Source organism: Leptonychotes weddellii, chromosome 11 (assembly GCF_054177405.1).
Source record: "Leptonychotes weddellii isolate Sample4059 chromosome 11, ASM5417740v2, whole genome shotgun sequence".
Taxonomy (NCBI): domain Eukaryota; kingdom Metazoa; phylum Chordata; class Mammalia; order Carnivora; family Phocidae; genus Leptonychotes; species Leptonychotes weddellii.
The window spans coordinates 83,301,741-83,314,294 of record NC_138379.1 but is presented as its reverse complement, the minus strand read 5'-3'; the positions used below and the strand labels follow the sequence as shown (position 1 = coordinate 83,314,294).

Sequence of the window (12,554 nt, the reverse complement as noted above, 5' to 3'; positions counted from 1 at the left end):
CAGCAACCCTCCGTTTGTTTCCTGAGATTAAGAATTCTTCATATCAGTGAGGTCATATGATACATGTCTTTCTCTGATTGACTTATTTCGCTCAGCATAACACCCTCCAGTTCCATCCACATCATTGCAAATGGCAAGATTTCATTCCTTTTGATGGCTGCATAATATTGTTTGAGGACCTCTTTGTGTGTAATCTTACTTGGATTTTGTTTAGCTTTCTGCCTACGTTAGTTATTGTTTTTCAATAATTTGTGACGTTTAGAGCCATTATCTCCTTGCATGCTTTTTCTTTTCCTTTCTCATCTTCTGGTACTCCCATTAGGCATATGTTGTTGCACTTGATTGTGTCCCACATTTCTCTGAGGCTCTGTTCATTGTTTCTAGTTTGTTCTTCTTTTTCTTCTTGAAGTTACATCATCTCCATCAATCTAACTACACATCTGCTTCTTCTTCCAGGTCAAATCTATAGGTAAGCCTCTCTAATGAATTTTTTATTTCAGTTATTTTACTTCCAATTCCATAGTTTTCCATTTGGTTCATTTTCTTAATGATCTCTATTTCTTTATCAATACTCTAATTTGATGTGACATTGTCCTCATACCTTCCTTTGCTACTTTAATTGTGAATTACTTTATTTCTGTGAACATTGTCTATAATGGCTACTTTAAAGTCTTTTCCTAATAAATCTGACATGTGGTGTCTCTGACAGTTTCTTGGCTTGCTTTTTTTCCAGTGCATGTCTCATACTTTCCTGTTTCTCTGCATGTCTCATATTTCCTTATTGTTGGAAACTACATATTTTAGATAATATATCATAGCACCTCTGAGTACTGGTATATGTCTCTCCTTCTAGAACATGTTATTGTTATCTGCTTATTTGTTTAGTGACTAGTGGACTGTTTCAGTGAAATTTATTCCCCCATCCACAGTGTTCAGCTTCTAACATTGTTCCTCAGGGAAGCACAGATTTGGTATATCCACAGTTACCCTCAGATCACTGGATCACCATGGATTGGGAGGGCTCTCTTCCCATCTTTCCTTAACCGCACCCAGCTGTTAGACTCCAAGAATTGATGGCTGGTTGCTCTATTGTTTTCAACAACGCCCTGAGGAATAAATTGGTCTATAAACAATCCAATCAAATTCTGGTTCCTTTGAAGGAATAGTTTCTGAGATCAGTGTCTGATTTTTGTTCTGACCTCTGGAAGGCTGTTGGGATTTTTATTCCCTGGATCTCTCCTGCAAACTAGCTAGACTACGGTATAGCTTGTATCTTGAATCTCCTCTCAAATGCCTTTTACCACAACCTCCACTGTACTTTAGGATACTTAGGCTTCAACTTCTTCGTTCTCTGTTGCAAATGAAGTCAGTTCCTTTGGGAACAAATTAGGAGCTGTTTTATGGTTTGTTTCTCTCTCTGGGCAAATCTTTGAGCCAGTGCTCTAAAGGTGTGGGGGACAATGGCAAAGTTCTCTCTGAGTGATACTCCCACTGTAGGAGCTAAGAGCTCAGTGGAAGGAGAAGGGACATAGTCTGGGGTCCTCTCAGTTTTCCTCTCCTGGGATGGAACAACCAACTTACAATCTGAGGCAAAAGTGATCTGGGCCCCCGTATTCTCAACATGCTGCAACCAAATTCCACAAGTAGGGGCTAGGCCGAAGGGAGTCCTTGCTCCTGCACTACACTCACCCAGGACTTAGCTGCAGCAACAGGCAGCTGGGGACAGGAAGAGAATGCTGACATCATGTTCGTCCCAGGAGCCATGAGTCTAGGTTGGGGTTGGGGGGATCCTGTGTTCTAGGCTACAGTAGTCCTAATTGGAATCTCCACCTCACTGAACTGGCAAGGAGAAAAGAGGGAGCAGTACTGGCTTAAAAACCATTCTCGGGGCACCTGGGTGGCTCAGTCAGTTAAGCGTCTGCCAGGGTCCTGGGATCGAGCCCCATGTCGGGCTCCCTGCTCAGCGGAGAGCCTGCTTCTCCCTCTCCCTCTGCCTGCCACACTGCCTACTTACGCTCTCTCTCTCTCTGTCAAATAAATAAATAAAATCTTTTAAAAATAAAATAAAATAAAATAAAAACCATTATCAGGGGCGCCTGGGTGGCTCAGTCAGGTTAAGTATCTGCCTTCAGCTTGGGTCATGACCCTGGAGTCCCTGGATCGAGTCCCACACCGGGCTCCCTGCTCATCAGGGAGTCTGCTTCTCCCTCTGCCTCTGCTCCTTCCCCTGCTCATTTTCTCTCTCTCTCTCACAAATAAATAAATAAAATCTTAAAAAAAAAAAAAACCCACTCTCATTTCTTACCAAATTTTCATAGATGTTCTTGAATAAATGTCTCTTCATTGGCTGTTCAAACTTAGGACCATGGTTTTGGGGGTTTTCATCATTTCCATGTCTCACTGGGAAGCGGGTCAGCAGAGCTCCTCACACTGTCACGACAGAAGTCACTCTCCCACTTGTTCAACATGGATGTGAAGGACCAATACATGTGTGATCTAGGGCTCTATATATGTGTAATCTCATTTAATCTTCACAACTGTGGTGCAGACACTACAGACCTTGCTTTTACAGATCATGAAAGTGAATCCCAGAATCATTTAATAACTTGCTCCAATTAAAACAGCAAATAGGGGGTAAGGGGCTGATTCCAACCAGGCTTAACCACCTCCAAAGCTCATGTTTTTGATCACACCTATTTTTTCATCTTTTACACAGATCCTTTTAAAAATCAGAGCTCATGGGGCGCCTAGGTGGCTCAGTCATTACGCGTCTGCCTTCGGCTCAGGTCATGATCCCAGGGTCCTGGGATCGAGCCCCGCATTGGGCTCCCTGCTCGGCGGGAAGCCTGCTTCTCTCTCTCCCACTCCCCCTGCTTGTGTTCCCTCTCTCGCTGTGTCTCTCGCTGTCAAATAAATAAATAAAATCTTTAAAAAAAAAAAAAATCAGAGCTCATGAAACAGTTACATCTCTGTGCAGTCACAATGATTTCTTTAGGGAATACATCATTTTCTTCCTCATCTGCATCTTTTATAATAATACTAGGAGAAGTCCTATTCTGTTTCCTCATGTCTTACGCTGCATTTCCATAAAGAATCTCTGATCAGGGGACTTTACCTTTTCTGTACTTTTTAAAATCTGTTGTCCTGAAGATCTCCCTGCTAGATCTGATGTGCAATGGGTTTGGGTCTTTGATTATTATAAACATTAAAATGACAAGGTCTCTTTTCTCCCAAGATTACCTTTGTGCATAAGCACATACACAAAGCCAATTAAAAATATTATTAAGAAATGATGATACCTCCTTTAAAAAAGACTGAAGCTTCTTAGGCCCAAATTGTAAGATTTCAGGGAAAAGCTGAACACACACACACACACACACAAAATCCATATAGTCACAACTGACCAGTCACTAATAAGAACATCCCACTTTAAAAGTGATCTCATGCTTTTAAATGTACTTAAATAAGTACCAATATTTAAAACATAAAAAAAATTCTGACCACAAATGAAACCAAAACATAACCCAAAAAATAAACTAGATAAACCTAAAGTATAAGAAGAAATCTTTCTCCTTACTCACCCAAACAAAAATAAATAAATAAATAAATAACTGACATGTCAATGCATATCTGAAAACTTAGCCTTTACCTCTACTTGGCTCCATTTATCATTGTTACAAAAAAATTTTTTTTGGCCAGTTTTTACCAACTCAAAAAGTCCGATTTCCTGGTAGCAGATCTGCTACTGCGCCAAGTGTTAGAGAAAAAAATAGTTACTGCAGACCAAACCTCCCAAACTACAAGAATCATCAAGGGAACTGTGAACACATGGTAAGGAATACAGTTACATGTTCTATTTAAACAAAGTTTAAAGAAAGCATTAGAATGAGACTGTTTGCACCCAGTGGCTCTTTTCTCACACAACAGAGGCCCACACACCACGGGAGCCCCTCCACATGTGGTGACCCCCAGTCGAATCTGGCAATAGCAAAGACCCTTGGTCGCAGGCTCAGTAGGGATGTTTGTTTTGGGAGATCTGTAATCTCAGCTGTCAACACCTGACTGAAATAAACAAAAGAGCTCTGCTGAGGAAACAAAGACAGTGACGGGACTTAAGCAGGTAAACCAAAATAAATTAAAATTCTTGATGGAAACGGACAGCCCTGCGGGACAGCATCCAGTGACAGAGCTGCTCAAGTGGCTAAGGCATTGACCAGCTATTTTGGGTTTGCTAGCGTGTGCTCAAGAGCTTTTTAAAGAATGCAATAGAGGTACTTACCAAATATTTCCCCTCCACTAGCATATTCTGTCACCAGATAAATCATCCGTTCTGTCTCCATAACCTGGTACAAAGGCAGGAAAGCGACAGACAGTGACACAAATGACAGGCTGATATCATAGGAAGAGAAACTAATGACTCCTCTTTTGTCATTTGAAATATTAATAACCATTAACTGCTTAAAGGAAACTTAAAACACCAGAGAGGGGAACAGGCATAAACGCTATAAAGAAGAAAGGGGGAAAATAGGTATTCCTCCAAGTTCTTTAAAGTAGTACGTATTTACTACTTAAGAGAGACAGTCGTTTTGTTGTTCCTTGAGGCCTCTACGATCTCTTAAGCTCCACAAAAGTGAGAAGCAAAGAAGCTGCCAAGAACCAGAAAGTTCACATTCAACAATGATCACTTGAAGTTCAAATATGCCCCCACCAGCCACAAAACCCAATCAAAACAAAAAAAAAAACCCTAGGGAAAACAAGGGGGAATCACTTAGGAACTGCGCAGAAATCACAGGTGGATGTGTTTTTTTAATGGAAATGACAACTTTCCTCTCTGTATCCATTTATTCAAAATTGGGAAGAATAATGTAAATATTCAACACTTAAGTAATATACTCATTTGTATTTTGTTTTGGTCCCTATTTTGTTTTTTTTTTTTATTTAGTTGTAGTGTGTTGGCAGTCCTTTCTTCCTTTTTTACCTTTGTCATTAAATATTTTTTAAAGTAATATAGGAGTATCTATGCTCATGATAAACTTCTTAAATACCTGGTATATTAAAAAAAGGCCAAAGATTTTCTTCTTTCCAGCCCCCTCCATTTTATTCCCCCAAAGGAAACACTGTTAATAAGCTAATTTATTCTATACCTAGAGCAATGCTGACCAATAGAAAAAAAAATGTAGGCCTCATATATAATCATATATAATCTTAACTTTTCTAATCGCCACATTAATAAGTAAAAAAAATAAAATGAAATTAACTCTAATATTTTATTTACCCAGTATACCCAAAATACTACTTAAAAATTTTTTTAATTGTAAACTACTTCAGTTTTCACATTAATGAAGATTAATAAAATTAAAAATTCAGTTCCTCATTCACTCTAGTCACATTTTAATACTCAATAGCCATGTGTGGCCAGTGGCTATCATATTGGGCAAGAGAGTTTTAGACTTTCACCATAATTCAGTCAATTATTTTGCTAAATTATTTCCCAGTTACTTGATCTTTGACATCTTTACACATTGATACCATATAACAGCATTACGTGTTATAATCACACATCTTTTGAATGGCTTCATGGTATTCTGTCATACAAGTACACATTACTTTTCCAATCTAATAACTGTATCATCCTTTTTTTCTCTTTAATTCTTAAGAACTGTATATATTGGTGATATTAGCTCCCTGTACATTACATGCATCACTGCCAGGCTCTTCCTGTATGTTGATTTACACAACAACAACAACAAAAGTAAGTGCTCTAAATATATGCAGGTGTTGAGAAAAAAAAAGAAAAGAAAAAAGTAAATGTCATATTTTATATCTCCTTTGTACCCCTGGGTGTATAGACTTTTATTGACTGCAAATGTTCTTTTACTGTTGAATTTTTCAGTAGCTCAAAAACTTTCCTATTCAGTTACCTATATTTGGCTCCCTCTATAAACTGACAAGACTGAAGTTTTGGCAAATGACTTGAAAACTACCTGGATACAATTTATAAAGACAATTTGACAGCCATTCACCTTGGCAGCCTGGAATCCCCCATTAACAATACTAGCTGCCAGAGAGCAAAATTAAACCTTAAAAGAAGGGCATTGTTCAAAGCCAGGGCTGAAAGTATGAGAACTCTTACTGGCTAATGAAATCTTGGGTAAGAAAGATCAATTCGGATAATTCAGTTATAAGGTTAATACCTACAAGTTAACCTCTTGAGGAAAGTCAGCCTCATAAGCCCTACAACTATTTAAAGATGATTTATTTTAAAAAGTGAGGTCAAGAAGTTCACTCGGTCGATCAGGATAGGAAGGAAGCAGAGGTCAAACACCTCCGAGTTTGCAGACACAGGTCTTCAGGCAACACCAGGAAGCTTTCACAGGTTTGCTTCTGGGGCACAACGTACATGTGGTTCAACAGAATTCAGTCTGATGCATTTCAGCAAGTCTGCTCCTGCTGATCTAATTCATTTCATGATGTGAGCAGCTGATGCCAGAAAAAAGCCCTAGAGCTGTAGCCTTAACCACACACACTAACATCACAACATGCTTTCTTTTCCATAAAATTAATAGACTATGAAAGCCTGCCCATTGTGCCTCCACCCTTATACACGATGCCATGTCTGGGCCAGCAACCATGTACTGCAGACCAACAGCAGCAAATGAACCGGGTGGGTGGCCACTTCCTGAACAGGTAGGTGACGGCTGCTCTGGTAGAAAGCAGTGAGCAGGGCTGGCCCTCGGCAGAGGTAGAGCTTGCGGCTGCCAACACACTGCAATCTGAGAAGCACCCCAAAGCCCCACCTCTCCCAAAATACCTCTTCCACCAGCCTGCTAAGGCAAGGTCTTCTCTTTCTATCTGGCTTGAAATTCCAGTCATTAGATTTACTGCTTTTGCAGTAAGGTAAGGGAATCATTGTTGAGGATGGCATGAAATATGCATGGTTCTTGGGAAGGTAAGAAAACTAGAATGGAAATCTCTTCCATTTCACCAAATCAATCTCGTGGTTATCAAAATTATCAAATGCTACCTTAGAAAACCAAGTCTAGGGCCCTACCAGAAAAGAGGTGAGTTCTGACTAATACAAGGAGCCATACTTAAAATATCCTTCGCCATCATAAGTCGTACCAGGATCACAGAAATGAGTATTTAAGGAATGTTATAAAAAGATAGTTATATTCACCTCTAGCTTTTCATCCCCCAAAATTCTCCATTCCTTTGGCTTTCCCGTTCTGTTTTAGGATTCAGATCTACATAAATAAGTTCTTGTCATCTTCTAAATAATCCTCTTGTGTAATCCTCACAAAGAATGGTACCCAAGTTTTAAAGAACAAGTTTAAAAGGCCTACATGGGTAAGGTAGATCTTACTAGTAAGTAGCCAGGTAAAACATAAGTGCTGAGTGGGAAATAAAAGGGCAGGAAAACAGTAGGATAAACATGTGAACACAGAAACCAAGAAAAGTTGCAGATGTTCACCCAGACACCTTTTCTTTTATACACACAAGTGACTATTCTGGGCTCTCCGTCACCACACACTGTGCCACCAAGGGACCTACCTGGTAGAGCCTGATGATGTGGGGATGGCAAAGCATTTTCATAATTTGAACTTCCCGGAAAATCTTCTTCAAGTTTTCTTCATCCAGCTGGGTCTTGTCTATGATCTTGATAGCAACCTGAGAACAGAGGAAGAAAATTTACTCTGATGCATGATTAAAAGCAGTTCACTAAGGAAAATTAAAATCACTTTAAAACATTATATTCCACAAAATACAAGCTGCCAGCATTTTGTTTACAGAATATCAATGAATAAAATTATTTTACTCTTTTTATAAAGTCAGGAAATGGATTCCTAGCAAGTTGGTCTCAAAGGAACAGATTCCACCAAAAGCTAACGGGTCTTTCTGCCATTTCTTAAACTACTCTGACAGTAAGACCTTATGACAAACAAAATACTTCATTACTCCACAGATGTGATCACAGTCTGGGCAAATCAGGCTTTGATGCAGACAATGGTACGTCGGGTCTCTTATTAAGAGAAAATGCTTATATCACAAGTACATGATAAGTTAGTAAGGTTCGACGACAAATTCCACAGGTGCGTCCTACACGTCACCAGGGGCTTGCATAACTCGGTAGCAGAAGTGGTATGGTATGGTGGTGGTCGCTGCAGTCACTATACCCCAAACATGTGCTGTGTGCCAAGCAGAATTCTTCGTGCTTTCCAAGTACTACATCATTTAAACCTCACAATACCCTACATTTTATTAACCTTATTTCCCAAATAGGGAAACTGAGACACACAGAGATTAAGTAATTTACCCAAGATTAAGCCATTTACAGCTAGTATGCGGCAGATCCAGGACTGAAGCCCAAGTTGGTTGGCTTTACAGTCAAATTCTTAATGTTAATGCTACAAAAATCTGAAGATCTTTCTGTACTGTATATATACTGCTTCAGCATCAAACATCTATTTTGCTCATCATTGTTAAGACATCCAGCAGCACATACGTTTTAAAACAGAATGAAAGATGAAGAACTTTTTTTACTCTACCAAATGTAAACTTCTTCACTATTCTTAGTGAAATACTCAAAATACTGTGTTGCCCCAAAATATCACTATATCTCCGTCTCAGTCGATACACAAATAATCAAAGAATATTAGTCTGATGAAGGACCAAGCCAAGGTAAATTCTAGCCCCTTCCAATTCCTAAAATTCTATGATTCTATACACTGAGAGAGGGAAAGGAAGCTTACTGAGAAAAAGAAAAAAAAAAAACAAGGAAGCAAAATTTCAATAATAAATAAATGTTCAGCCCAGAGCAATAAAGACTATATGGAACTACACAGGGTAGATGATTCAAATGTAAGAATAACTAACATAAATGTAACTTTGGAGTTGTTTCAGATATTAGAATGAAAACTGATGGGAGAAAGGCCCAGGGAGACAAATTTCAGCTCAATTCAAAGAGCGTTCAAAACAACAGAATGTGATAAAGGAAGCTGGATGTAGCTCAAGCTATGAAGATTAAATCAGATACAGCCTTAACTTCAAGGAGCTCACGGTCTAGTAAGGGAAAGACATACATGAAACAGGCAACAATACAGCGTTGGAAACACAATCAACAAAGCTATAAACAAGGTATGATGGTAGAACAGAGAATGGAGTATGACCTTCACCAGGGGGGAGAAGCAGACATAGGGAAAGACCTCACAAACAAAGCAGAACTTGATAAAGAATTGGGATAAGCAGAGAAGAGGGTAGGAAATTTTATGAGGAGAAAGAGCAGAATCATTAACAAATTTCACGAGCTGTTCGATCTGTAAGAAGTCTTGTACCGTATCACCCTGGATATAGGGTTATAGCTCAGTGGTAGGGCATCTGAGTGCATCTCACCCCAGACCATTAGCGTTTCTACTTCTCCTCACTACTGTGTCGTATCACATACAGGACCTTAACTCCAGCAAATGGTCTGGTGTCTGTACCTGGTCCTCTAAGGACAGCTCCCCAAACACAAAAATCGCAGTACACAATGTCCTTTTATAGAACAAATATCTGGGTCTTAATTGTAATTAATTATTAATAAAAGCTTACACATGAATAGCACATTATACTTTACAGATTGCTTTCAAATACATAACAAGCTTAGAAACTTGCAGCTATATGCCCATCGCAGAGCTTCCCAATTAGTGTGCTAGAAGTGGGTTACAGGGGTACCCAAGGCCATGGGTAGGTGGCAGTGGATCACCTCCAGCCTCAAGAAACCTCACTTGTTTACCACCGAGAAAATATTATCATTTTCTGTGTCCAAGGACCAGGCCTCAAATCCCCTATCCTGCCCATCCATGCCTGTCAATGGACGGCACAGAAAAAGTAATGGGGTAGAGGATGGAGGTGGTTAATGAGGGCCTTCAATGCATTTGACCGTATTTTCGTAGTTTTTCACTCGCAAGAGAGGACTGAGTCATACATAATTGGGGGAGTCATAGGGCCTCCTGATTCACATGAACCCCTTCTGAATTTCATTTGCATTCTGAGGTAATACGACTTTCACAAAGGTAAAGAGAAAGCCAAATCTAATCATCTATGAGAACAAAGCTGGCTACAAGATCTTATATCCACTTATATGCACTTAGTAACGATTTTTAATTTGATAGAGATAATGGTATATAGCATGGATGTAGTTCTACATTTCGTAACAAGTATATGTGCCTCCCCATAAAGGGAATATGGCCCCACATACTGAAATGTATTCTTATCTTTTCAGGGAAAATTGCATTAAGTATAATCTGTTCTCCGAAGGTGGATGCAGAGAGGTTTCCGTAGATTAAAATATCAAATCCCGTCTACTCTTCAATGAGATTCAGGATTCAACAAGACACGGGCAAAGCCTGGCCTAGCAGCTGAACGTGGCGTCAACAGGAAGGACTCTGGTGTCAAGCTGCCTGGGTTCAAAATCTTAGAACTGCCCTTTTAATGTATAACCTTGACCAAGCTATTTAATTTTGCTTTGGCTCCTTATCTAAAAAATGCGGGCAACAACAGAACCTGCTCTAAAGGTTTCTGGGGACTGACTAAGCTAATGGATGCAACCTGCCTAGTATATAATGCCTGGCATGTGCTAAGCATGTCATACGCATTAATTACAGGTACTGCTGTTATCTGTTTGTTTGTTTTCTGGAATCAAGCCTTAAACGTTAGGCATTCCTTGACAAAAATGAGATTCGCTTCACTAAACAAAGTAATCCTGGATCTCAAACACATCAGTTCCTTACTCAAGGGGCAAGTTGAGGGGCCCAACAAGCGAAATAGCTAACAATTTGTGGGCAGCATTCAGAACCAACTGGTTGCTTCCAGCTGATGTGGGAAGAACATGGAAGGAATGAAGCTGGGGGAAAAATGCATTCCATTCGGGAGCGTCACACCAAGCTACAGGATGGAACCCACAGCAAGACCTGATCCTCAGGGCTGCACCAGGGAGAGTGCGCTCTGCTTCTTCATGGCCAGCCGGGCCCCCTGGCCCCCCAGACCAAGTACCAATGCCAGAGAGGAGGACACGCGTGTTACTTGGTCCATGTGCCTGAGAGGACCCCTGAACGGAAAAGACAACGTCCGAAAGCTTCAGCTCCTATTTTAGCTGCAAACTAGAAGGTGGAGGTTTTCTAGAAAATGGAAAAAGACCAATGAAACAGAAAAATGACGACGTCAGAGAGCAGGGAGTTGGCAAGCAAATGTGAATATTTTGAGACTACCCGAAGAGATCGATGATCGTGAATTTTCACTGCTACAGATAGTGGTGGCCATACAATCAGGGTTTTAGCTGAAAGTACACACCCGCTGCTTGAAAAATGAAATGCGTCCACAGCAAATGGTAAGTTGGTAGGTAAACAGAAGATAAAATCTCAAAGAATGTTTCCAGATTTGGGTGCTGAGAATCTATGAATCACATCCTTGTACTTGAGTATGAAGAAAAGTGTAACAAGTAAAAAAGGAAACTTCTAATATATTACCAAGGGATCATATATTTCTTAAAGTTTCTTGTTCTACATAGAACTCAAACGAGTTATGAATTGACACTAATATTAATTAAACATGGCACTGTATCCAAGATGTTGCTTAAAAGCTACAGCTTGCCCAGAGCCCTAGGAATTTCTCTACCCAAGATATTTCCATTCAATGAACCCTTTTTTCATCGGCATGTGGTGTGACAAAAAATTAAATTCAGATCGTGCCAAATTTAAAGTCACAGTTCTTTATTATTCATTCTAGAAGGGGGGGAAATAGCTATTTCCCCCTTTTAGTTCTCACTTCTAAACCACAGTTCCTTTAACTCTTCTAATTTTTGCAAGCACAGTAATGTTCACAGGGAATGAAGTTGACAAAGTAGTGCTTTCTTCACAACAGGCAATAATTCACCTGCATATCGTGACACCACATTCACAGGCAAGATAAGGTGACGGAATAAAAACCAATGAGCCAAGGAAAGGTTCAGTATTAAGATCAAAACAAACCACCCTTCCCCCTCACGCATCAGAAGTAAGTGGGTTCTTTCATTCAGGGATATGCGATGACAAATGGACAGTTAAAGAAAGGAACCACTTAGGAAGAAAATGCAAAGACCACAGTGCTAAAATTCCTCCAAAAAGAGAAAGAGCACTCCCCTAAACTAGTATGCAGATGCATGCACAATAATTTCACAAAATACGGTAAGCAGACTGAATGCTTTTAAGAAGGGAAGAGAAAACATTATGACAGTGTGGAGAAAAGTTTATTTTTTTCAATGTTCTCTGAAGCAGCTCTACTCACTGAAATGTCTTAAAATTCAGGCAGATATCAAATTTTTGCCATTATGAATTATTTTCAATGGGATTGTTTTTATCTTAGGTTTTATAGCTAAATTTTTTTAAGGTTTTATTTATTTATTTGAGAGAGAGAGCACAAGCAGGGGGAGCTGCAGGCAGAGGGAGAGGGAGAAGCAGACTCCTCTGCCCAGCAAGGAGCCCGACTTAGGGCTCCATCCCAGGACTCTGGGATCATGATGAGCCGAAGGCAGATGCTCA

General features: G+C 39.8%; 1 protein-coding gene across 5 annotated transcripts in view; it reads right to left on the bottom strand.

Annotated features, from left to right (window-relative positions):
- The window catches only part of SIK3 (SIK family kinase 3), a 245,508-nt gene that overhangs the window by 105,539 nt on the left and 127,415 nt on the right, over window positions 1–12,554 (bottom strand). For 4 of the 5 annotated variants that reach the window (XM_081799398.1, XM_081799400.1, XM_081799399.1 and 1 more), the window contains exons 2-3: window positions 7,552–7,668; window positions 4,280–4,343 (exon numbers count right to left, since the gene is read on the bottom strand). In XM_081799398.1, coding sequence (XP_081655524.1) covers window positions 4,280–4,343; window positions 7,552–7,668 — 181 coding nt within the window. Of the gene's footprint in view, window positions 1–4,279; window positions 4,344–7,551; window positions 7,669–12,554 lie in introns of those variants that run through there. The other variant, XM_081799403.1, reaches the window with a different exon arrangement.